Source organism: Nycticebus coucang, chromosome 6 (genome assembly GCF_027406575.1).
Source record: "Nycticebus coucang isolate mNycCou1 chromosome 6, mNycCou1.pri, whole genome shotgun sequence".
NCBI classification, from domain to species: Eukaryota; Metazoa; Chordata; class Mammalia; order Primates; family Lorisidae; genus Nycticebus; species Nycticebus coucang.
In genome coordinates this window covers 127,997,083-128,022,431 of record NC_069785.1, presented here as the reverse complement: position 1 = coordinate 128,022,431, position 25,349 = coordinate 127,997,083, and the positions used below count along the sequence as shown (strand labels likewise).

The 25,349-nt window shown below is 47.9% G+C and overlaps 1 protein-coding gene across 7 annotated transcripts; it reads left to right on the top strand.

Moving 5' to 3' along the window:
• SCN3B (sodium voltage-gated channel beta subunit 3) lies at window positions 1–25,109 on the top strand. Of its 7 annotated transcripts, none has more exons than XM_053594893.1 (6): window positions 1–157; window positions 1,366–1,441; window positions 9,214–9,377; window positions 12,544–12,769; window positions 18,737–18,875; window positions 20,397–25,109. In XM_053594893.1, the coding sequence occupies exons 2-6, from the start codon at window positions 1,387–1,389 to the stop codon at window positions 20,458–20,460; spliced, it is 648 nt and encodes a 215-aa protein (XP_053450868.1). In that variant the 5' UTR covers window positions 1–157; window positions 1,366–1,386; the 3' UTR covers window positions 20,461–25,109. The 7 variants fall into 7 exon arrangements, with proteins under 7 accessions (XP_053450868.1, XP_053450867.1, XP_053450866.1 ...); XM_053594892.1 differs by lacking the exon at window positions 1–157 and adding an exon at window positions 342–487; XM_053594891.1 differs by lacking the exon at window positions 1–157 and adding an exon at window positions 610–810.
• Window positions 25,110–25,349: the final 240 nt, after the last annotated feature.

Sequence of the window (25,349 nt, the reverse complement as noted above, 5' to 3'; positions counted from 1 at the left end):
CAATCTATCTGCTTAAATATAAATAATAATAATGGCTAAAGCAAAAGGGAGGATGCAAAGAACCTGGAGAAGGAAAGAGGGGCCTTCTCCCCGCCGCTGCCACCACTCCGGCGCCATGTGGATCACCTCCCTGGTGAAGAGGCGAACGTGGAAACAGGTGCGCCTCACCCCTACCTCACTTGCCCTAAGCAGGGGTTAGCTAGCTGCGTTCATCATGGCCGGAACGATTAATCAAGGCTAGACAAAGGCCCCAGAACCGGAGGGGCTGGGGTCTGGCGAGCCGAGCCGGGATGACATCACTGCCCGAACCAGGTCTGGCCTTCCCCTTCCCGGAGCTGGAGGCCGGCCCGTCTGCGCGGGAGCAGGAGTGGGTTTGCCCGGCGGGTGCGAGCTGGTGCGAGGCGGTGCGCCAGCACTCGGGCGAGGTGCAGAGACTAGAGCGGGAGACGCCGAGGGAACCCGCGAGCCAAGAAGCCTCGGGCCCAAGGTGTTTGCGCCGCTCGGGCTCCGGCTCCGCCCCCGCCCGGCGGCGCGCTCCGCCCTGGGAGGGGCACGCCGGGTGGTGGGTGGGGAGTGTGTGCACTAGGGGAGGGTCCGGGGGTGGGGGCGGAGAGCCGCCTGCGCATGTCTGGCTGACCCAGCAGAGGCTTGGGGGCCCTGGGGAGGGCTGCTGGTCACCTGCCACCTAGGGCCGGGGCCTCGCCGGACCCGGTGGCGAGCTCCCGGGAGGGGCCCACGTTTCTCCCCCACCCCCAGCTCTGAGGTCGCTGGCCCAACCCGAGTTTCTGCCTCCTTCCCCGGCAGCCGAGGGTGGGTGTGGAACGACCGTCGTGGAACAAATTCTGTAGCCCAGACGGGCCGCCGGGGTGGCTTCGGGTGTGAGGACACGCCCAGCTGGAGCAGCCAGTCCGGGCGGATGAAGCCGGAGCTCCCGGGTCTGGGTGGATCTTAGTCCGAGCGTGGCGGTTCCTAGGGGAGGCGAGAGGTGAATCAACATGGACCCCAGCCTCCCGGGACCAGCCGTGCGGCTCCCTTTGGAGCCCAGCTTCCCCTAGGCGCAAACGCTAAAGGCTGAGGAGCGACTGGAACGTGAAGTTCCGGGGTGGGCGGGGAAGCTACTGTCCTTGGTGCTGAGCCGGATCCCAGCAACCGGCTCGGGGGGAAGAGCGCGGAGCTGCTGATCTGCTCCCTGGAATTGGGGCGCTGTGCTGGGGTAGCTGCGAGCCCGCAAAGCCTCCGCAGGCGCGGGGGCCCGGCCTTTCTTTCAATCGGAAAGTCGCCCCCTTGGGGCAGTTCGTCCCAAAGGGTTTCCTCGAAAGAATCTGAGAGGGCGCAGTGCTTGACTGGGGAAATCTCTCTGTTTAGCTCTGAAGCCGCCAGCCGAAGATGCCTGCCTTCAACAGATTGTTTCCCCTGGTTTCTCTCGTGCTTATCTACTGGGGTAAGTACCAGCACCCCGCCATGCGAGATGAGATAGCTGTAATAAGGCTAACGGTAATAACACTTACGGGTGACAAAAAGGAGCGCTGGTTATCTTTCCTCCGTGCCAAGTCTTCCAGACATGGAGATCCACAGGGGTTCCACGAGAGCTGGGATTTTCAGATTGGAAAGGCGCCTCCCCGCTGCCCTGCTGCGATATCCCCCAGCCTCCTTTGGTGATTCTGCCACCATTCCTCCAGTTTCCTGTAATTCCGAAGTATTTTTTTTCCTTTCCCTTTACCGAAAGGAAATGGAATCACGTTCACTATTTTTTTTTTAAAAGTATCATTTGCAGTTACATTTAATTTCCTAACGAGGAATCGATGCTACTGGACAGCTTGCTGGATCGTCACATTTATTTTCTATATTTAATAATAAAAGCTGGTTGCATGAATTTTGAAAGTGAAAATATTTTAGCTGTTGATCATCTTTATTTCGATAATAGGAGCAAAACAGGCTTCAGCCATTTGCTGCTGTGTATTAAATAGGCAACAGTGAAATGCATCTTTCCTTTTTTTTATTTTTTGCATGAGATGTAGAACTAAGATGCTTTGGTGTTTGGGGAGCTGGGTTTTTGCCTTCGAAGATGAAGAGACTCTCGCTTGCCAGCTGGGAGAGACTGAGGTGACCTTCCCCCTCCAAATAAGGGAGGCTAACACTAAAGGAGAGGGTCAGAGATGGTCTTGGAGGAGGGTGCCTGAGAATTAAGAGTCTGTGTGATAATGCCTGAATGTGTACAGGGATAATGTGTTACTGTGTGTAAATCTCTGTCTCAGTGTCTGAATGTGTTCACTAATATGTATCTGTGCATTTTATTATAGACATCTGAATGGATTGGTGAGTGCGTACTAGTGTGTGTGTGTGTGTGTGTGTGTGTGTGTGTGTGTGTGTTGGGTCTAGTTCTGGGCATCTCTGCTCCAGTGTCTCTAATCAGATCCTTAGATCAGATATAGGCATTTTTCCATTTGTATATTGATTTATATGATCTTAAGTACCTTCCTCCACGCTGAAATTGGTAAACAGGATAATTGGACACAATTATCCTGCCTACTGAAATGATGCCCTCGTGGTTGGCATGAAACTCATTCTCCTGTGCAGTAGCAGACAAGCTGACATAGCGTCACTTTGTCAAGCCTCCAGACTAACTCTGGGAGCGTTATCTGGGTTTTGCACGTGATCAGAGGCAGAACCAAGCTTTCTGTTGAACACAATGCTTGACGAGACAGTCAAGGAAGTTCTAGGAGAGAAAGTAATGTCAGCTTCAAGGGCAGACTTACCGGCAACCGTCCTCTGTTGAGTAGACCAGACCTGGAGATGAATCAGATATAGTGAGTTTCAATGATCTCCCTTGCCTTGTATCAGATTAAAGGCTGAGATTTTCTCAGGGGAGGTTAAGGCTAGGAACGAGAGCCTTAGCTTAGTCTTAATAAAAGAGTATGAAATTGTAGAAAGGGGTCAGGGCGAGATTTTGCAGAGACTTTCTTCCCAAACACTAGTTTAAGACGTTAGGGTCCCTGGCTGAATTCCATTTGAGGGAGAGAGCATGCAATAGTCCGAGAATCTTTTGACTAGGACTTGCTCAGCCTGCATGGGGTCTCAGCATCACCACTAGTTTACTATTTAACAACCTTAAAGTACTATGTAGTTCCTGTTATGTAAAGTCTGGATGTTGGCACATAGGAGATCAAACATCCCCTTCAGCTCCACCACTAAATGGTAGGGAAATATTTACAGAATATTGCTTAAAGTATCAGAGTGTCCATCATCCCCACCCCCCCAAACTTTACAAGATGTGTACACATTCTTACTTACTCTCATCTTCTTTGTAATCTGAACATTGTCTCACCAAACTGAAAGGGAAGCTGTGGAAGGGAAAGAAGGATGGCTCAAGATGCCTGGCTGTTGCATGTGAGAAAAAAGCCACGCTTCACAAATGCAATTTCATTTTATTTGCCTATAATTCCAATATTGGAAAGCACATAGCTTAGATGCATTCTGCCTTCCCAAGTTGTTGTTGTTGTTTTTGCAGTTTTTGGCCGGGGCAGGGTTTGAACCCACCACCTCCCGTATATGGGGCCGGTGCCCTCCTCCTTTGAGCCACAGGCGCTGCCATCAAGTTGTTTTTTTTTTTTTTTTATGTGATGCCTAAGATGAAAAGGAAGTCTTTTCCATTTACTTTCTGCATGTGTGGAAAAAAGTTTCCTTATTCCCTTTATTAAAGTATATAATAGCTATATACATATATATGTTTTTTGTTAAGTGACAGGATAGAGTTTATTGACAAGGAGAAAGATTGATAAGCAATAGGAGACATAAGCAAAAGGAGGGTGACCAGACCCTGCAGCAGCGGGGCAGGGGGGAAATCTGAGTAGAAAGCTCCCATAAGAATGTGTTTTTTAAAACCTGCATTTGCCTGAAGCTTTACATTTTACCAAGCAATTTCAACCCCTTGCTTCTTTTGGCTCCCATATCAATCCTATGGGGTTGTCAGGAGAAAGAGTGTTATTTCCAGTTTAGAGCTGAGGAAATGGGCTCAGGGAGGGAAAAGGATTTGCTGGAGAATCCTTCTCTCCTGTTTTCTGTTTTTCAGAGCTCCTTCTAGCACCTGCTGTGGATGCATGCTGCTATGCACATTGCCAGGAGGGCACCTGTCCTTCCATTTCTCTTCTGAGCCACCCCCCCACTCTCCCCCATGCCATCAGCTATCCTGGTGCCAACTTTTAGCTCCTAGTGCCTTCTTTGCTATCCCTCCCTTCCCAGCTGCACCCTATAGCCTCCCAACTTCTCCTAGTAGTCCTTCTTGGGTCCCATTCCTTCAAGGCCCTGCTAAGTGACTGGCTAATCTCAGCCCAGATCATTTCAGCATGTTAATACCTACAAATAACTTCATTTATTATTGAAACTTGTTGACATTCTAATCAAAGCTTTCATTATCTTAGTGCAAAAGAAAGTGTTCTAGAGCAAGGTCAGGAGGGGTAATTTGGCAATGCCCAAAGAAGAGAAAGATTTGGGGATATCAGAGGTGTTAGTTTAAGACACATCACTATCTACCACATGATAGATTGATGCTACACCTTAGTTCAATTTAATCATCATTATTACATGCCATTCTTCCTTTTCATATGTTTCTTCTTTCTTGTTATGAAAATTGAAGAGAAGATTAAAGGCTACATGACGTGGGCAGTTAATACTGCCAAGAGTTTATCATTGATAGTCAGTGATGTGAGTTTAATTCCTGCCATCCATATGCACAACCTTTTTTTGGATACCTAGAGAGCTTCATAGAAAGAAAGGCAATGAGGGCGGCGCCTGTGGCTCAGTGAGTAGGGCACCGGCCCCATATACCGAGGGTGGCGGGTTCAAACCCAGCCCCGGCCAAACTGCAACCAAAAAATAGCCGGGTGTTGTGGCGGGCGCCTGTAGTCCCAGCTGCTCGGGAGGCTTGAGGCAGGAGAATCGCCTAAGCCCAGGAGTTGGAGGTTGCTGTGAGCTGTGTGAGGCCACAGCACTCTACCGAGGGCAATAAAGTGAGACTCTGTCTCTACAAAAAAAAAGGCAATGAGGCTAGAGACTTAAGGGGTGGAGAAACAGACTTCACCTTGAAAGGAGCAGCAGGTCGTATTGTGAAAGGCAAGCAAAGCAAGGTGGGAGGACTCTGTGGCCATTCTGTAGTATGCTCTCCATGGCTGCCCGAGCAGAGTTCTCCTGTGGTGTCACAGCTCAAGGCAACCTCCAACTCCTGGGCTCAAGCGATTCTCCTGCCTCCACCTCCCAAGTAGCTGGGACCACAGGCACCTGCCACAATGCCTGACTATTTCTTGGTTGCAGCTGTCATTGTTGTTTGGCGGGCCCAGGCTGGATTCGAACCCACCAGCTCAGATTTTTTTGTTGTAGTTGTCATTGTTGTTTAGCTGGCCTGGGCCGGTTGTGAACCTGCCAGCCTCAGGGTATGTGGCCGGCACCCTACCCACTGAGCTATGGGCGCCACCACACACAGATATTCCTATAGTTTATATGCTTATTCCTTTCCTTTGGTGTCTGTTCAGTGATACCTCCTCAGGCAGGCTGTCCCCAGTGACCCTTGTACTCTCTCTCTCCTCTGTTCTGTTTAATTTTTCTCATAGCAATCTTTATCATGTCGCTTGTTTTCTGTCTCTCCTCACTGAATGTAGCCTCCAGGAGGGTAGGAATTATTCTGGTTTTTTCTTTTTCCCTGTTGTGTTCTCAGTACCTAGAAAAATGCCTGGCGCACAGTAGACACTCAATATATCTTTCAAATAAGCAAACAAATGAAAAATAAAATAACAAGAATAAGTGACATTTGTACAAAGCCTGTGTATGTAGATTAATCCATAGAATTCTCATAACAAATCTACTAGATATCATTCTCAGCATTTTGTTGATGAATACACTCAGTCTCAGAGCATTTACATAGCAGATCAAACCTAGGGCTTCAGTCGCCAAATTCCATCTTAATCCTGGGTCTGTAATTGTAACTATGGATTCCTTATCTGCTTCTGAGATCATCAACATTGAAGTAACTTACCTTTATCACTTCTCATTAAATATGAATGTGCCCTAAGGTCCAAAACTCACAAACTTTTTTTTTTTTTTCTTTTGTGGTTTTTGGTTGGGGCTGGGTTTGAACCCACCACCTCCAGCTTATGGGACTGGCGCCCTATCCCTTTGAGCCACAGGCGCCGCCCAAAACTCAAAAACTTTTGTACATCTCATTAAAAAAAATTAGTTCTATAATCAAAACTTCAAACTCATTACAAGCTGAAGATATTTCTGATCACTTCTCCCTAGATGTGGACCGTTTATCCAATAGAGCAGTGCTCCATCTGCAGAACCAGTCGGCGCTCTTGGAAAATGCCAGATAAGACTGTTCCAGCTTTCATGAGACTTTAAAAGTCAATTACATTTATTTTACCTTGATTTTTTAAAAAGTTTATAGTGCAACAAGGTCTCAAAGCATGTTTAAGTCTCTTCCCTCCTACATCAAGTGCAGCATTTAAGTTTTTTTTTTTTTTTTTTTTTTTTTTTGTGGTTTTTGGCCGGGGCTGGGTTTGAACCAGCCACCTCTTGCATATGGGACCGGCGCCCTACTCCTTGAGCCACAGGGGCCAGCATTTAAGTTTTGATTCAAAATTAGTTTTTATCGGTATCATTTTATACCCAAATAAAGCTTTGGTTTATTTTTAGAAAAGAACTCCCTGCCAGTAGATGAACAGACTGAACATTTACAGTAGACTAGCTTTTAAATGTTAATGTATGTTGCTTAATTTTTTCTTTTTAGGGGGTTTGTTTTTACTATTAATTCATGAGAAGGCAGCATCAGAAGGGACTTTCAAAGTCCTAATACAAGAATCTTTGGTGGGCATCTTACTTTTGAATCTTCTAAACAATGAAGTATAAACTCTCTTACCAGATAGTTTTTTGCATTTGTGAACAGCTCCAACACCAATCTTTATTTTTTTAATTTCACTAAACTTTTTTTCTTTTAACTTTTGGATTTGGGCAGGATCCAATTTCTCTTCCACCTGCCAGTCTTCAAATAGTTGAAGACAGGTATGTTCTGGGTCCAAGCTAACATAAAAAGTTAAAGCTAAATCCTCCCACTTTTTCCTCCCCAGCCTTTGTCTCCAGACCCTTCACCCTCTTTCTCGCCTCTGGGCATGCACTCAGGAACAGCTTCCTTTTGTAAAATGTGACAGCCTGAACAGATCACAACAGTACCGATTTGTTCTGAACATCTCCTCCTCCCTTCTGCACACTGTCTGTTTACAGCCCACATTTGCACTTTTTTTCTTAGCAGCTTTGTTCCACTTTTGACATATCCTGAATTTTATTTTTTTTGGCCGGGGCTGGGTTTGAACCCGCCACCTCCGGCATATGGGACCGGCGCCCTACTCCTTGAGCCACAGGCGCCGCCCGACTTATCCTGAATTTTCAATCAGAAGGTTGCCTTTTGGGGCTGGGCAAAAGCTTATGCCTGTAATCCTAACACTCCGAGAGGTCAAGGTGGGTGGATTGCTTGAGCTCAGGGGTTTGAGACCAGTCTGAGCAACAGTGAGACCTGTCTTTACTAAAAATAGACAAACTAGCTGGGCGTTGTGTAGTCCTGTAGTCCCAGCTACTTGGGAGACTGAGGCATGCGGATTGCTTGAGCTCAAGAGTTTGAGATTTCTGTGGGCTGTGATGCCATGGCACTCTTTCCAGGGTACAGAGTGAGACTGTCAAAAAAAAAAAAAAAAGAGGAAGTTGCCGTTTTTAATGGGCTTTGAGTTTCTGAAGGGTATGTGGCAAACAAGGTGTCCCTCACCATGACCTCGCTCCAGATTTTAGCTTTGTCCCTCTCTACTCCTCTGCAGAGAGCATTCATCATTGCCAACTCCATCTTCCACTCTAAGGCTAAATTACTGACAGTTTTTCTTAGTTTTCTTTTTCTTTTTTTTTTTTTTTGAGACGAAGTCTAACTCTGGGTAGACTGGCGTGGCATCATCATAGCTCACAGTAACCTCAAACTTTTGTTCTCAAGTGATCCTCTTGCCTCAGTCTCCTAAGTAGTGGGGATTACAGGTGCCTGCCACAACACCTGGCTATTTTTAGAGATAGGGTTTTGCTTTTGCTCAGGCTGGTGTCCAACTCCTGAGCTCAAGTAATCCACCCATCTCAGCCTCCCAGGGTGTTAAGATTACAGGTGGGGGCTTGGCGCCTGTGGCTCAAGCAGCTAAGGCACCAGCCACATACACCTGAGCTGGCAGGTTCGAATCCAGCCTGGGCCTGCCAAACAACAATAACGGCTGCAACCAAAAAATAGCCGGGCATTGTGGCAGGTGCTTGTAGTCCCAGCTACTTGGGAGGTGGAGGCAGGAGAATCGCTTGAGCCCAGGAGTTGGAGGTTGCTGTGAGCTGTGATGCCACAGCACTCTAACCAGGGTGATAGCTTGAGGCTCTGTCTCAAAAAAAAAAAAAAAAAAATTACAGGCACGAGCCACTTTGCCCAGCCTACCTACAGTTTTCATACAGTGCAGATATGATTACATCTCTTCCTGGCTTTAAAACATTTGATGCCTCATACTGACAAGGCCTTTCTCGCATGCGCCTCCCACCTTTCTAGCCTCAAGTCTCCCCATTCTTCCCTTCCTTTCTCCCCAGCCCAACCGGAAGTAACTGTCCTTCCTCTGGGAACACAGCATGTCACTAGTGTGTTGTTGCTGAGGTCTGGTTAAATCACAGTTAGGGTTATGTGTTCCCAACCAGATTACACATGCCTTTGGGGTATGGTTCATATTCTATTCATCTTTATATGTCTGGCCTCAGACCTGGCGTGGAGTGGATTCCAGTGAATGGTGGTTGAATGACAGCAGGGGTTGGGAGATGGACAGCCGACAGGTGGATGCATTTGTTGTGTCTGTCTCCCACGGGATTCAAAGGCTTAGAAGGCTCAAATAGATACTGCGCTGCGTCTCCACGGCTTCCGGGAGAAGGCTCTCGGTCAACGTCTGGATCATGGCTGTCTCCTCCATGTCACTCTGCACCTGTTCTGAGCGGGTCCACTCAGGAAGTGCAGGTGAAGGTGTAGACACGTGTCCACGGCTGTTTTCAAGCTTGTCTCACGATTCTTCCTTCTCTGCCTCTCCGCCCTCCCTCCCTGTCTCCGATGCCTCCCTGCTGTTGCCTTCTCCTCACCACCTGCTGCTCCTTCCCTGTCCTCCATGCTCTCTGCAGTCAGCGTCTGCTTCCCCGTGTGCGTGGAGGTGCCCTCGGAGACGGAGGCCGTGCAGGGCAACTCCATGAAGTTGCGGTGCATCTCCTGCTTGAAGAGGGAGGAGGTGGAGGCCACCACGGTGGTGGAGTGGTTCTACAGGCCCGAGGGCGGTAAAGATTTCCTTGTATGTCTGCCTGCTGATGCTGGCCTTTCCTCTGCTGGGTTGTGAGGCTGCCTTCTGACAGGCCGGAGGATGCTGAGCTCACAAACACTGGCCTTTTTTCTTCCAAGTGCTGACAGCTCCTCAGCAGATAACCGGCAGTCTTAGTTTGGCCCAGCTTCTGTGAACGGAAGGGCATTTGGCCAAGTGCAAGCACCCCTGGTGGTGAGCAAGGGAAGTACAAGAAAGAGATAAACTATGGAAAGCCAGCGGCCTGATGGGCACCAGTCAAGCAGGTGTTTTCATTTAATATGATGCACCGTCCTATTAGATCAGGGGTCCTCAAACTTTTTAAACAGGGGGCCAGCTCACTGTCCCTCAGACCGTTGGAGGGCCGGACTATATTTTAAAAAAAAACAACTATGAACAAATTCCTATGCACACTGCACATATCTTATTTTGAAGTAAAAAACAAAACGGGAACAAATACAATCACACCGCCTCCTGTGGCCCGCGGGCCATAGTTTGAGGACCCCTGTATGGATTAACACTCATGCAGTGGCCTAAATTCCATTTCAGGAAGCATGAGATAACACAAGATAGAGCGTTTGAGTGTCACAACCCGTGAAGTAAGAATGACAGGGATGACCAAGGCTGGTGTTCAACTGTTATGCCCAGTACAGCCACATCAGTGGGTAAACTATTTAGATAGTTCCACTGTGAGTATTTGCTGTGCCAAGGCTCCCAAGTGGCCCCACCACCACAAGGAACCTCCTAACCTCCCCATGATCTAGAAACTAAGGGATTCACCATTAACTGACCCTGGAGCCAGGTTGTCTGTGTATGATGCTTGACTCCACGTGTTGTTGGACAGGTTAATCCACCTTCCTATGTGTCAGTTCTCCCCATATTTTTTTTTTTTGAAATTTTTTTTTTTTTTTGAGACTATGTCACCCTCGGTAGAGTGCTCTGGCATCACAGCTCACAGCAACCTCCAACTCTTGGCCTTAAGTGATTCTCTTGCCTTAGCCTCCCAAGCAGCTGGGACTACAGGTGCACACCACAATGCCCGCCTGTTTTTCTGTTGGAGTTGTCATTGTTGCTTTGCTGGCCTGGGCCAAGTTTGAACCTGCCACCTTGGTGTACGTGGCTGGTATTGTAATCACTGTGCTATGGGTGCCGGCACCCTACTCTGCTGAGCCACAGGCACCGCCCGAGCTGGAAATTTTAATGCATTTAAAATAGCGCCTGGAATGTAATAAGCACTGTGTTAAGTGTTTGCTAAAGAAAAGAAACGAGGAAACTGAGGCTCAGAGAAGTTAGTAAGCTTAGATTTGAGTCAGGTGGTCTGACAGCAGACAAAGGCCCTTCTTACTGCACTACTCTGCCTTTTGGAGGGCAAGTTTCTCCTCCACAAAGATTCTTTAATGCAGAAAACAGCAGGGTAAGCCTGAGTTCCGCTTGCTTTTCTTTCTAGCTTCCCTAAAGCTGAGCTCCTTTGTGAGTCTTGGTCCCATGTGCCATTTGGAAGTAGATTTGCTCCAATCAGATACCAAGACTGGAACCATCAGACACGTCCCAGTCTGCCTCAGGCCTGCCACCGACACATCAGCAAAGCGCCAAGCAAGGCCACTGCCCAGATTCCAGGAGGCTGGACGTCTCGGCCAGAAGCAAAGGCCCCTCTGGGCCTCAAGCCTGGCCATGTGTCAGCCGCCTGTACTGCTTCTGGGCAGTGAGGAGAAAGTGGCGCTAAAGGAGGAAAAGGAACTGAACAGAAAAATGGTGGCAATCTGGCAGTGCTGTCCAATAGAAATGCCTGGGCTGATGGGCGTGTTCTCTATCTGTGCTGGCCAACACCGCAGTCGCTAGCCACATGTGGCTATTTCTCTTCTTTCTTTTTACCTTTTTTATAATGTGGCAACTAGACAATTCTTTTTTTTTTTTTTTTGTAGAGACAGAGTCTCACTGTATGGCCCTCAGTAGAGTGTCGTGGCATCACACAGCTCACAGCAACCTCCAACTCCTGGGCTTAAGCGATTCTCTTGCCTCAGCCTCCCAAGTAGCTGGGACTACAGGCGCCCGCCACAACGCCCGGCTATTTTTTTTTTTTTTTTTTTTTGGTTGCAGTTCAGCCGGGGCCGGGTTTGAACCCGCCACCCTCGGTATATGAGGCCAGCGCCTTACAGACTGAGCCACAGGCGCCACCCCAGACAATTCTTTTTTTTTTTTTTTGGTTTTTGGCCAGGGCTGGGTTTGAACCCGCCACCTCCGGCATATGGGACTGGCGCCCTACTCCTTGAGCCACAGGTGCCACCCAACAATTCTTTTTTATTTGGCCGAGGCTGGGCTTGAACCCACCACCTCCAGCATATGGGGCCGGTGCCCTACTCCTTTGAGCCACAGGCGCCACCCATCCACATGTGGCTCTGAACGTTTGAAACGTGGCTAGTGCAAGCGAGAAACTAAATTTTACGTTTTAATTTCTAGGAATTTGACCTTGAATTTAAGTAGCCATATATGGCTAGTGGAGACTAGAGTGGACAGGACAGCTGCAGAGAAAAAAGGGCGTGGCGTGCCAGATGGTGGGAGTGATTTTGAAAAGAAATGTAAGATGCCGGATTTCAGTTACAATTTGGCCCAAAGCAAAAGACCGATGGCGTGTGCCTCTGAGGTGGCTGCTCTCTGCTCCTCTGCCATGGTCAGTGTCCTGGATCCCCTTCCTCAAGGCCTGGCCCAGACTCCCCCAAGGACCCCAGTAAACACCAGCTTGGAGAGTCCAGTTGTGAGGCCAGGATTCTCAAGTGTCTTCATTACTAATGAAACTGACTCTTGGTCTCTGCACCTTGCTCTCTCACCGGCAGCCCCAGACACATCGTGCCCTAGCTCTGTTCTCGCCTTCCATCTCCCTCCAATCCTTTCTTGCTCTCTATTCCCTCTCCTGGTCTCCTGTATGTTTCTTCCACCTGTCTGTTCTGCCTCTTTCCACCTTTTTTTTTTTTTTGTCAAGCTTCTCGCTACCCCTTGCTGCCCAGAGACTCCATACCTCTTCATCCCACCGCACATTCCAGGGCTCCCGGGGACATGTCCCCTCCCTTCTTGCCCGTGCTCCTTTTCACTGCCCTGCCCCCGTCCCGGCTCTCCTGCCCTCTGTCCTCTCCTGGCCCACCCTCTTCTGCTCCTCTACCTGCAGATCTACGAGTATCGGAACGGCCACCAGGAGGTAGAGAGCCCCTTTCAGGGGCGCCTGCAGTGGAACGGGAGCAAGGACCTCCAGGATGTGTCCATCACTGTGCTCAACGTCACTCTGAACGACTCCGGCCTCTACACCTGCAACGTGTCCCGGGAGTTTGAGTTTGAGGCACATCGGCCGTTTGTGAAGACGACGCGGCTGATCCCACTCCGGGTCACTGAGGAGGGTGAGGCTGAGACACAGAGTCTCCTGGGCATCCTGCTCTTTGGGGGCAGCAGTGAAGGTAGTGGATTACCATCCAAGTGAGACCCTTAAGAGAGTACAAAAACCCATCTTGTGTATTTAGAGTGGAATGTCGCCACAGACCCATCGTCCTTTGGTGGCCAGCTTCCTACAAACTTCCCAACCCTCTTGCCTTTCTGGGCCTTTCCTCATAGCAGAAAGTCTTGGAGATGAGAATAGAATGACTTTTTCCAGGTCCCTTTGAGAAAGATAGCCCCCATGAGGTCTAATGCTTCCGATTCAGATGCTCTTTCTTCTCTGGCCTGTGTTGAATCCCCGACTCAGTGGGCTCAGAGAAATTCCATGAGGTTGTCTAAAAGTCATCTCACTTCCTGTCTATAAGGGATACATGTCTCTAAACCAGTGGATTTCAAACTTCAGCATGTCTCAAAAACCCCTACAGGGGTTCTTAAAGCCCAGACTCTCTGACCACATTGTCTAACAAATTTCTGGGCCTCGCGATTGCTGCTGAGGACCACGCTCAGCATGTCTCAAAAACCCCTACAGGGGTTCTTAAAGCCCAGACTCTCTGACCACATTGTCTAACAATTTTCTGGGCCACGCAACTGCTGCTGAGGACCACACTTTGAGAATCACTCTTTAAACCAAAGTTGGGTTTTTTTTTGTTTGTTTGTTTTGCAGTTTTTGGCCAGGGCTGGGTTTGAACCCACCACCCCGGTATATGGGGTCGGCGCCCTACTCCTTTGAGCCACAGGCACTGCCCTCTAAACCAAAGTTTGACAGTCTATTTGTCTTTCTCCAAAATAATTACTCATGCAACCCCTTTCCTAACTGTGGCATCTCTTGTTATATAAATTCATTCTTAGCTAGAGGAAGAGGACAAGTCGATAGCTTTCTAGTCTGGAGTTTAAAATCTTCAGACTCCTATAGCTGTTTCCTTATGAGTGAGTGAGAAGTCCTTCTAGTGACCCGACTCAAATGTTTCTGCTAGTCCAAAATCCTGGGGGTAACATGATAGCCTTTCTCAGACAGTCTATTTCCAGCATGTTCTTAGCATTACCACTGCCCTGAGATGCAGGCTAGCGAGCAGGCCACATTGTGGGGCATGAAAAAAGTGATGAAGATAAAGATAGGGCTCTTCCTAGAAAAAGGATCCAGGGATCCCAACCTCCAGGCCACAAGTTTGGGTTTGTTTTTTTTTTCATCCTGTCATTGTGATAAAAATAACGAAGCAAAGATTGTTCTGTCTTGAGAATGAACACAGAGAGAGGAATGTAACAGGTCAGATGCTGGGACTAAAATGAAAGGTAGGCCACTTCTGAAAAGTGCAGAAGGACTCTTAGGCCACCTGAATCAAGGCTTGATGAGTCACTTCCCCTCTCTGAGCCCATCTCCTCTTGTGTAAAATGAAGGGCTTGGACAGGAGCTCCCTAAGGTACCATGGTATGCGGGCTCCATTATTCTCTGTTTACACGCCTCTCCTCCAGGGGTGGGGGGCTGCGCCCTCTACTGGTCACCATCAGGAACTACTGGCTGATGCCACACCTAGTAAGGTGCACTGGTCTCCACCTTTGGCTGCTCAGGCTTTTGCCCCCAGGGACCTTTGTGCTCAGCTGGTGAAAAGCCTGGCAGAGCTGAGCTAGTCCACCTGCCAGGCACCAAAGCAAGCCTTAGGTAAAAAGGGAAACAAGTTTTATTATCACAGCCTTGGTACCTTGCAGATGGCCAGCCTGGGAGGAAGCTTGGATATCCAGGGCTTCTGAATAAACAGCAGGCATCAAAATCATGCATTGGCTTTGTCCAGAAACTTCTGTGTTCCCTTTGCAGGTGTGAGTTCAGTAGATTTGGCTGAGGTCTGGCACAGGCAAGTTGAAATGACTCCCCAGGTGGTTGGCGGGTGCAGTTCGGACACCCCTCATTTTGTGCCTAAGGGAACAGAGTTCTGCAAGAGCTGGGGGGCTTGTTCAGTGACAGGAAGCAAAGTAGCACCAGAGGAGCTTTTGCCCATATGACTGGCTGTGTCCACTGCCTCTTTTTCCCACCACTATTCCTACCTCCTGCTGTTTTTTCCCTTCTTTATTTGCCTCTATGACCCCTTCGCAGTCCTCCCCACCAGACACTCACTGCCCTTACATTCTCAAGAGCTACACCCTACACTGTGACACACCTCACCCCATCCCCTACACTGTGACACACCTCACCCCATCCCCTACACTGTGACACACCTCACCCCATCCCCTACACTGTGACACACCTCACCCCATCTCCTACACTGTGACACACCTCACCCCATCCCCTACACTGTGACACACCTCACCCCATCCCCTACACTGTGACACACCTCACCCCATCCCCTACACTGTGACACACCTCACCCCATCCCCTACACTGTGACACACCTCACCCCATCCCCTACACTGTGACACACCTCACCCCATCCCCTACACTGTGACACACCTCACCCCATCCCCTACACTGTGACACACCTCACCCCATCCCCTACACTGTGACACACCTCACCCCATCCCCTACACTGTGACACACCTCACCCCATCCCCTACACTGTGACACACCTCACCCCATCTCCTACACTGTGACACACCTCACCCCATCCCCTACACTGTGACACACCTCACCCCATCCCCTACACTGTGACACACCTCACCCCATCCCCTACACTGTGACACACCTCACCCCATCCCCTACACTGTGACACACCTCACCCCATCTCCTACACTGTGACACACCTCACCCCATCTCCTACACTGTGACACACCTCACCCCATCCCCTACACTGTGACACACCTCACCCCATCCCCTACACTGTGACACACCTCACCCCATCCCCTACACTGTGACACACCTCACCCCATCCCCTACACTGTGACACACCTCACCCCATCCCCTACACTGTGACACACCTCACCCCATCCCCTACACTGTGACACACCTCACCCCATCCCCTACACTGTGACACACCTCACCCCATCCCCTACACTGTGACACACCTCACCCCATCCCCTACACTGTGACACACCTCACCCCATCCCCTACACTGTGACACACCTCACCCCATCTCCTACACTGTGACACACCTCACCCCATCTCCTACACTGTGACACACCTCACCCCATCCCCTACACTGTGACACACCTCACCCCATCCCCTACACTGTGACACACCTCACCCCATCCCCTACACTGTGACACACCTCACCCCATCCCCTACACTGTGACACACCTCACCCCATCCCCTACACTGTGACACACCTCACCCCATCCCCTACACTGTGACACACCTCACCCCATCCCCTACACTGTGACACACCTCACCCCATCCCCTACACTGTGACACACCTCACCCCATCTCCTACACTGTGACACACCTCACCCCATCTCCTACACTGTGACACACCTCACCCCATCCCCTACACTGTGACACACCTCACCCCATCCCCTACACTGTGACACACCTCACCCCATCCCCTACACTGTGACACACCTCACCCCATCCCCTACACTGTGACACACCTCACCCCATCCCCTACACTGTGACACACCTCACCCCATCCCCTACACTGTGACACACCTCACCCCATCTCCTCCATTCCTGTGCTCCCAGGTTGTCTTTGTTCAACTTGGATTTGTGCTGACTGAGGCTGTCACCTCCTGGCCCAAAGACAGAACTCTGAGGCCTCTTCACCTAGTGATAACTCAAACTTCTGAGTATATCTTCCTGTCTTACTACTTCTGGGCTACTACATTTAAAAAGAAATGGCATGCTTTACAGCAAACACGTCACAGTCAGTGCACCAGGAAGTTGCCAGCCCATGACAAGGCATTTGAGGCGTATGGTGGTATTCCCGTTCTAGCTGAATGGCTTGCTATGGCTTGCTATGCTATACTTCTAACCAGCAAGGCCTTGGGGATGACTTGGGTGCTATGACCATGAAGCTAACTTGCTGGTTGGAGCTGGCAAGAGCAGAGGAGGCTGCAATCTTCGTCCGACTAGCAGGGAGTGTGTGTGCACGTACAGCCAGACATCTGCACATTGCTTGTTTTAATGATCATTTTTGTTGGTCATGAGAAAAGAAGATCAATACTATTTATATTCACTCATTCAATGAGTGAATAGTCCAAGATGAGGCCAGGTATGGTGGTTCCTACATGTAATCCCAGCACTCTGGGAAGCCAAGGTGGGTGGATCACTTGAGTTCAAGAGTTCAAGACCAGCCTGAACAAGAGTTGAGACCCCATCTCTACTAAAAATAGAAGAATGCACTGGCCATCACGGTGGGCACCAGCTATTCAGGAGGCTGAGACAGGAGGATCACTTAAATTCAGGAGTTTGAGGTTGCTACAAGCTACAATGACACCACAGCATTCTTCCTAGGGTGACACAGTAAGACTCAGTCTCAAAAAATAAAATTTAAAAATAGTCCAAGATGAGACAGGAGGCTTCTAATTCGGAAATAAGTATATTCTCATAAGCACACAGAGTAGAAAAGCGGGACAAACACCTCAAGTACAACCTAAGAACCCCTTGGATGGTTCCACAAAGGAGGGGACCTCAGTCTGCTCCTGGGAGACTGAATGGCAGGAGAGGAAATCAGGGCAGAAGCAGCAGGGGGAGTGGGAGATGCAATTCAGGAGACGGGAAGAGGAAGCAACATCTACAGATTCAAAATTAGCACAGTGCACATGACAAATCTTTCTAGCCAACCAAACAGAGGTGAGGAGAGAAGCGCTGGGCTGGGAAGGGCTGGCCTGGGAAGGGCCTCGCATGCCACGCGAATAGAGTGCAGGCAGCCTCCTAGCCGCAGCATGGACGCAGAGAAGTGGCAGGCTCTGATCTATGTTTCAGATGTAGAACTCTGAGGACAGTTCGGCCAATACACTACATCTTTAATGCTTATTTCTGTTTGGCTTTGGGATTACATGGAAGGTCCTTGTTTCTGATCCAGACTTGTAGAGTGTGTTTATATCACTGGGTCAGCTGACTTAGACACTACACAAATTTTCCAGTGCTCTCTCCCTAGGGATAGCACACTCCACCATGGGCTCAGAGGACATAGGTGGTTGGAATAAGGCTTGTTCCTTACACCTGTGTAGGCTATTACATCTTACAAGATGTTCTTAAATACATTCAGTAATGTAATATTCACAACAACCCTGCCTGGTATAAATTATTATTCTTGCCTTACAAATTAAGAAACTGAGTCTCGGCTCGGCGCCTGTAGTACAGTGGTTATGGCGCCAGCCACATATACCGAGGCTTGTGGGTTCGAACCCCGCCCAGGCCAGCTAAAACAACAATGACAGCTGCAACAGAAAATAGCTGGGCGCTGTGGCGGGCACCTGTAGTCCCAGCTACCTGGGAGGCTGAGGCAAGAGAATCACTTAAGCCTAAGAGTTTGAGGTTGCTGTGAGCTGTGAGGCCATAACTCTCTACTGAGGGTGACATAATGAGACCCTGTCTCAAAAAAAAAAAAAAAAAAAAAGAAAAGAAACTGAGTCTCAAGTTAGGGAAATGACTATTTACAAAGTTGGGATCCAACTTGATGAATTTCATTCTGAGTCCAAAGTGAAAGTTTCTTACATCTTTTCTCACCCATCCCCCATCCTAAGCCCTATCTCCAGAGCAGCTGATCAAAGTTACCGAGAAGGCTGATGCATAGGAGTCCCAGGACAGGGAATTCCTCGGACATCTTCCTGAGTTTCTTTAGATGTGGTGCTTAATTAAGCCATACTTAAAAATAGGCCTCGTATTGGGCGGTGCCTGTGGCTCAAAGGAGTAGGGCACCGGCCCCATATGCCTGAGGCGGCGGGTTCAAACCCAGCCCCAGCCAAAACTGCAAAAAAAAAAAAAAAAAGCCCCATATTTCTTACCCCCGTGACAGCCATGGGTTTGTTGGACATATGTATTCTGAGCCTCAGTCTCTTCCTTCCAGCCGGAGAGGACTTCACCTCCGTGGTCTCAGAAATCATGATGTATATCCTTCTGGTCTTCCTCACCTTGTGGCTACTCATCGAGATGATATATTGCTATAGAAAGGTCTCCAAGGCGGAAGAGGCAGCTCAGGAAAATGCGTAAGTCCCCAGATGCTAAAGAAATAATGATAGCTAGTGCCGTCAGAACACCTGCCCTCACAGGTGAGGTGCTAACCAGTTTACATACCTCCCCCACTTTCTTCCTAGTAACAACCTGTGAGGTAGACACCGTTCATATGCCCATTTTACAGATGCAGACATTGAGTAGGAGAGTTCTCCTGAAACCTGATAGGTGACAGAGATGACCTCACAGTCCCTGAGGGAAGACTGAACTAACGAAGGTGTGGTCCAGTGAGAATGCCAAATTCATAATGAAAAAAGTAAAATTAGATTCCCAGTCTTTCATATTAAACAAAAATTGTGAGTGGACTGAAAGTAAAATGTAAAACTTGGAAATTCTATTAAGATAAGAGAATATCTCTCTATTTATTTATTTATTTGAGACAGAGTCTAAAGCTGTTGCCCTGGATAGAGCGCCCAGGCATCAGAGTAGCTCACAGCAACCTCCAGCTCTTGGGCTCAAGGGATCCTCTTGCCTCAGTTTCGCTGTTTTTTGTAGAGATGGAGTCTTGCTCTTGCTCAGGCTGGTCTCGAACTCCTGAGCTTGGGCAATCTACCGCCTCAGCCTCCCAGAGTGCTAGGATTACAGGTGTCAGCCACTGGGCCTGGCCTGAGAATATCTTTATTACTTTGGGATAGAGAGGATTTCTCAAACAAAATTGCCAAAGACACAAATCAGAAAAAGAAAAATAGGCATGGCCCATGCCTATATTCTTAGCACTTTGGGACGCCGAGGTGTGGATTTGCTTGAGCTCAGGAGTTTGAAACTGGCCTGAGCAAGAGCAAGACCCTGTCTCTACTAAAAATAGAAAAAAGTAGCTGTGGTGTGCACCTGTCGTCCCAGCTACTTAGGGGGCTGAGCCAGGAGGATTGCGTGAGCCCAAGAGTTTGGAGTTGCTGTGAGCTATTATGATACCACTGCACTCTACACAGGGCAACAGAGAGAGACCCTGTCTCAGAAAAAAAAGGGGGGGAGGGAAGGGAAATAAATTTGATTACATTTTATGCAAAAATCAATTACTCATGACAAGAATCCATAAGCAAAGTTTATAGATAAACAACAGACTGGGAGAAATTTTGAAAATCCAAAAAATTATCAATGAATAAAGACAAATAGCACAGAAGAAAAACTGGCAAAACAAATGAAGAGTTGAATTTCAGATGCAGAAACCCCAATAGCCTGTAAACCTAAGGAAAGACGCCTAACATCACTAGTCATCAGGGAAATGAAAATGAAAACAACTATTAAATATAATTTCACGCCCATCAGTTTGACCAAGATTTTAATCCAAGTCCCGAAGACAACATGGATAAATGAGAAGATGCACAGTGCAGGCAGAAATGTTTATATGCAAATCTGGGGAGGTACGTTATTCTACAAGGGTCATTCTGGTTTTCTTTTGGGAAAGACATCCCTGTTCCTGGGCCCTGCTCCTTCTCCTGCCTCGTGTTCCCACCACCAGAGTGAAGCTCTGATTCTGTCCCCCCATATCCTCTTAGGTCTGACTACCTTGCCATCCCCTCAGAGAACAAGGAGAACTCTGCCGTACCAGTGGAGGAATAGAACAGAAGCAGTGAGACTGGAGGTGGTGAACAGGGACTTGGGAGGGGAAGGCCAGCGTGGATGGCAGGTTGGACAAGTGATGTCACTCACAACTGAAGTGACTTTTAATTTGATCCCTTAGATCCATTTCTATCCCCACCTTGAGGATACTTCTTTAAGTTGATGCCCGAGTCACTAAACTCTGTGTGATGTCAAGACCTTCAAAAGGTGAATTGCTCTGGCCTGAGGTGTTGGGACGATCTGAACTTGCCCGCTGTGATAAAGGGATGATAATTCTCCCACTCCCTCCTTTGGCCAAAGAGTCTTTGGGTTGGGCTGGAAATTCTCAGTGGATTGTTTTATAATTGGTAGGTGGCCCAAACACTGAGGGACTAGATATCCCAGGTTCAGTGATGTCAAGAGCATCAGGAGGGGGCCCTAGCTCTTGCTTTCCTGTGTCCATCTTTCTGTTCATTCATCCATACATCCACCTGTCCTTGAGCTTTCACCTCTGACTGCCTAACTCCAGCAGACCTCTCCACACCGTAAAACTTTGCCAGAACCAAGAAGCCAACATTTTTACATGGACTGAACCTCACCTTGTCCCTTGCTCTTTTTGAAACCTAAAGCCAACTGGACTTCTCCCCTGTGCTTCACATGACTTTGTATAAATGCTGGACAGGTAATACCTTCCTCAGCCTTAACTGGCTGGAAACTGGCTCATTCTCCATTGCTTCAAGAGAATGGATGTCTTATTGGAAGGAAGCAGAGTTAAAGCAAAAGCGTGTCATGAACTTGGATTAAATGATGTCCATTTTTTCATGTTCATGGCTCACTTGGCTAGAGCATCAGAGAAAAGGATGCCTCTCTAGGTTCTCCAGAGATAGATCTTTGAGTGTATACTGACATGCTACATACTGACTGGTCTTTAAAGCCTGTGTTGGACTCAATCCTTCCAAGAATCTAAGGACAGAAGACTTGGGAAGGACCAATGATAATTTCAGTCGCTCTTTAAAGTTCCTGATCCTATCCTGATAATATATGTGTGCCCTCCCTGGGGTGCACACCACTTGGGCATTGGAACTGAATTCTGAAGTTCTTCCTCTCAAAATTTCTGTGGATCAGTATTATTCCTCATTTTACAAGAGGCAACTGAGACTCACACAGGACTCAACTCAACTGAACAGGAGGCTGAAAAGGATTCACTGGAGCAGAAATAAGCCTTAGGTGCTTCCCGGGCTATACTTTTTGGGAGGGATAATCTTGATTTTGAAAAGACATGGACCTTGGCCATGGCCATGGTCATGCCTCTTTCACAAGTGCTGACTGGGCAGAGGTTAAAGCTGGTAGACTCAGGTGACTAGAAATTGGCCAAAAAGAGGAGACATGAGGTAGACTTGAAGAATGTCCTTTCTGTAAAGATTTGATAATCTGGAACATCCTTCAGAGAGAATTATATTTAATCTAAGAAAAATGCTTTTGGACCTGAGATGGATGACAATTAAAGAAGCAAAATGATGTGGGAGGGACGGGTAAGTGGCTTCCAAACACTTCACCTATGGATCTGTAATGTTCAGAATGTTTTCCCCCTAAATTTTGAAAGAGCAGAGAAATAACAGAAAAAAATTTTAGTCAAAAATCTCATGTTTCATTTTAATTGAGTGACTGGTCCAAGTGTGCTATCCTTCAGCACCTAGAGATAAGATGGGGGAAGATGCTTAATGGCTATCAGAAGAGAAAGGTGACTGGGATTCAGTGAGAGAGGTGTCCCTCAGATCTCAGATTTATGGGGACAGAACATACTCCATTGGTTTTGGGCTTTACTTTTGGGCTCAGTCCCTCATCTCTTCCATCCCTGGGAAAGCAATTGAAATAAGACCCTTAACACATTTTAAAGAGTCTGATTTTCTTAAAAGCTTGGCAATAAATTCAAGAATTTTATTGGTAATTTCCCACGCAATCCCTAGGAAGTAGAGAAGAGAATATAACCATTTTTCTTTTCCCTTTTTTTTTTGTAGTTTTTGGCCAGGGCCGGGTTTGAACCCGCCACCTCTGGTATATGGGGCCAGCGCCCTACTCCTTGGAGCCACAGGCGCTGCCCCATTTTTCTTACTTCATAGTGAGGATACTTGGCCTTAGGACGAAGTTTTCCCAGTCCCATGGTTGGTGTTGATGCCACAGCCTACAGTAATAGCAAGCTACTAACCACCACTCCATTCTCCTCTTGGGTCCAGTGGACCACATGTATGACTTGTAACCAAGTCATGGTTGCCTTTATTTTTCGTGTTTAAAAATTCCAACTCAGAAGTTTCCTGAATGGTTTTTAATGAAGCTGAATGTACCGATCATGTATCTATTCAAGTTATCTTCTCTGCTCTTTCCCTTTTTCTAACTTCTCAACTCTTCTCATCCTTGACACTTTCATGAGAACTATATGGCTTGCTGGCCGGGTACAGTGGCTCATACCTGAAATCATAGCACTCTGTGAGGCCAGCGTGGGAGGACCGCTTTAGGCCAGGAGTTCGAGACCAGCCTGAGCAACAAAAAATACAAAAATTAGCCAGGCCTGGTGGCAGGTGCCTATAGTCCCAGCTACTAGGGAAGTTGAGGCAGGAAGATCACTTGAGCCCGGGAGTTTGAGGTTGCTGTGAGTTATGATGATGCCATAATGCCACTGCACTCTAGCCCAGGTGATGAGTATGACCCTGTCTTTAAAAAAAAAAAGAAAAAGAAAAAAAGGGAGAAAATCGAACTATATGGTTTACAAATCATTCTCACTTCAATTATTTTAGTTCTTCTCTACAACTGGCCTTGTGAAGCGGATGTTAATATTCACATTACAGAAGAAAGTGAGGCCACGGTTAAGTAGCTTTATGGAATCTTAAGGTCCCCTAACTGCTAAGCAGAGAGCTAGAATCCAGATCTCCTGACTCCTATCCCATTTCTTTCGGCTTAGACCACAGCTGCTTGCTTCCTTAGTTTAACTTCCATCTAACCTTTGCCTCACTTGCTTGTCCTGATTTCACCAGCTCCTCTCACCCCTGAGCATACTCACTGCTCCTCTACCACTGTGTCTCCTGGTAGACGCCAGAAATGTGCTTTCAGAGTCACTCCTATTTGGGTTCTCTTTCCAGTTGGTTTGCACGTCATTATTTCTCCTGAATTGCAATGAAATTCTTTCCTGGGACACTTGATCATGATGACTATAACTCTACAAGATACTGTGATCACCAGCCCATGTTACATCTTCACCCACCTCCCTATGTCTTCCCTTATCCCTACAAAAGCCCCAGGTTAAACGTGTGTGGCTCCTGAGCTTTCTCTGGCATGCTGTTGCTTATTAAAGGGCTTAGAAGAGTTTTCAAGGGCTACTAGCACTTTAGAAACCCCATCTGTTGTCTTGGTGCTGGATATTTCCCATACTTGGTCCTCGGGAACACGATTCACTGAAGGCCAAACGAGGCTCAGTCTGATTTTTCCCTTTCTTACTAACAGCCATGAACTTGACTGCTCAACTCAGCCGGCCCTGAAAGCACGTTGCTGAGCTTTACTGTCAGCTCAGTCTTGTATTAAAGCCCCGACCCCTGCATGGACAGTCAGTGCCTGTCCCTACCGCAGCCTTTATTCTTAGTCTGTCTGTCAGCATGATCCTTTAGTCCTCTGTCCCCAAATGCCCACACACCCAGACTCCCTTCATAGTTTCTGGTTTCGTCTCAAATGTCAAACTAGAAATATCCCTAGGAAAGGGACTTTTCAAAGCAGGAATAGGCTGGGAGAAGTAGAAGATGGTTAACAGAAGAGACAGGAGCTTCCTCCTCTCCCCGCAAAACTAGATCAAAAAGGAAAATACTCCCCATCTCAGCATCTGTGAATCCACATCACATAAATTGGAGAGAAAAGGGTATGTCACTGCCTCTTTTCAGGAAGAAGAGCTAGATGTGTTCCAGAATAGATCTTGGTTCCCCTTTCCCATTGTAACATGGAAATGGAAAAACAAAAAGCAAAACGAAGCCGCCTTCTCACCTCATTTTAAAAAAACCAAAACCTTAACTCAATGAATTCACTTAGTTGCTGCAAATGTATCCAGTCACCCATTCATTCTGCAGACGTTTTTCAGCACCCACTGTGTCAAGCACTAGCTTAGTTCCTCAATATGACCTGCCGTTGTAGGTGTAAATATAGCATCATCCAAGCCTTATTAATCTCCAAAATTGATAGTAGTTGAAGCTTGTGTTTAGTTCAGCTCACTTCTTGTCCCTTATGTGAGTTTATCGCAGGACCCAGGAGATGGACATTTGTAAGCAGGTATGAGTGACAGATCAGACTCCACCGTTTCCCCAGGCCAGTTACACTTCAGAGCTGGCAATCTCCGGTATCACTGCTTGGCAAGAGCTACCTCTGCTGGGCAGTGGGTCTGGTGCAAAGGGAGGTCACGGAAGGCGAGTGCTTGCAGGTTTGTGAACTGCCAGCAACACAGCCGACTCCAGCAGTCTTGCAAAACATGGAACTGTCTTCCCCACTGTCACCTTCATGTTGCTTTTACTTGATTTTCCAGCCAGTCTTTTCCCTGAACTTTAGAAATGTTCCTGACCACCCAAGCCCTCAGTAGACTAATGCCTGTTTGTGAAGTTTCAATAACCTCCCTGTTTGTGTCAATAAAGTATCTCTGAAAACCACTTGCTCTGGTATGCGGGTCTGCTCCATGGACTGTGGCTCCCCCAGCACCCCAGCCTGCAGTCCTGTACCCGGTCGGATATGGCAGGAAAATGGAAAACGCCTTTAACAGTGTGGAATCAAACACACACCAAAAATTGCGTGACCTAGCCTCACCTCTCCCGGCTCCTCCTCTACCCACATACAAAGAAACTGTAAGAGTCACTTGTGCTTCTTGCCTGGCGGGAAGTGAGTTT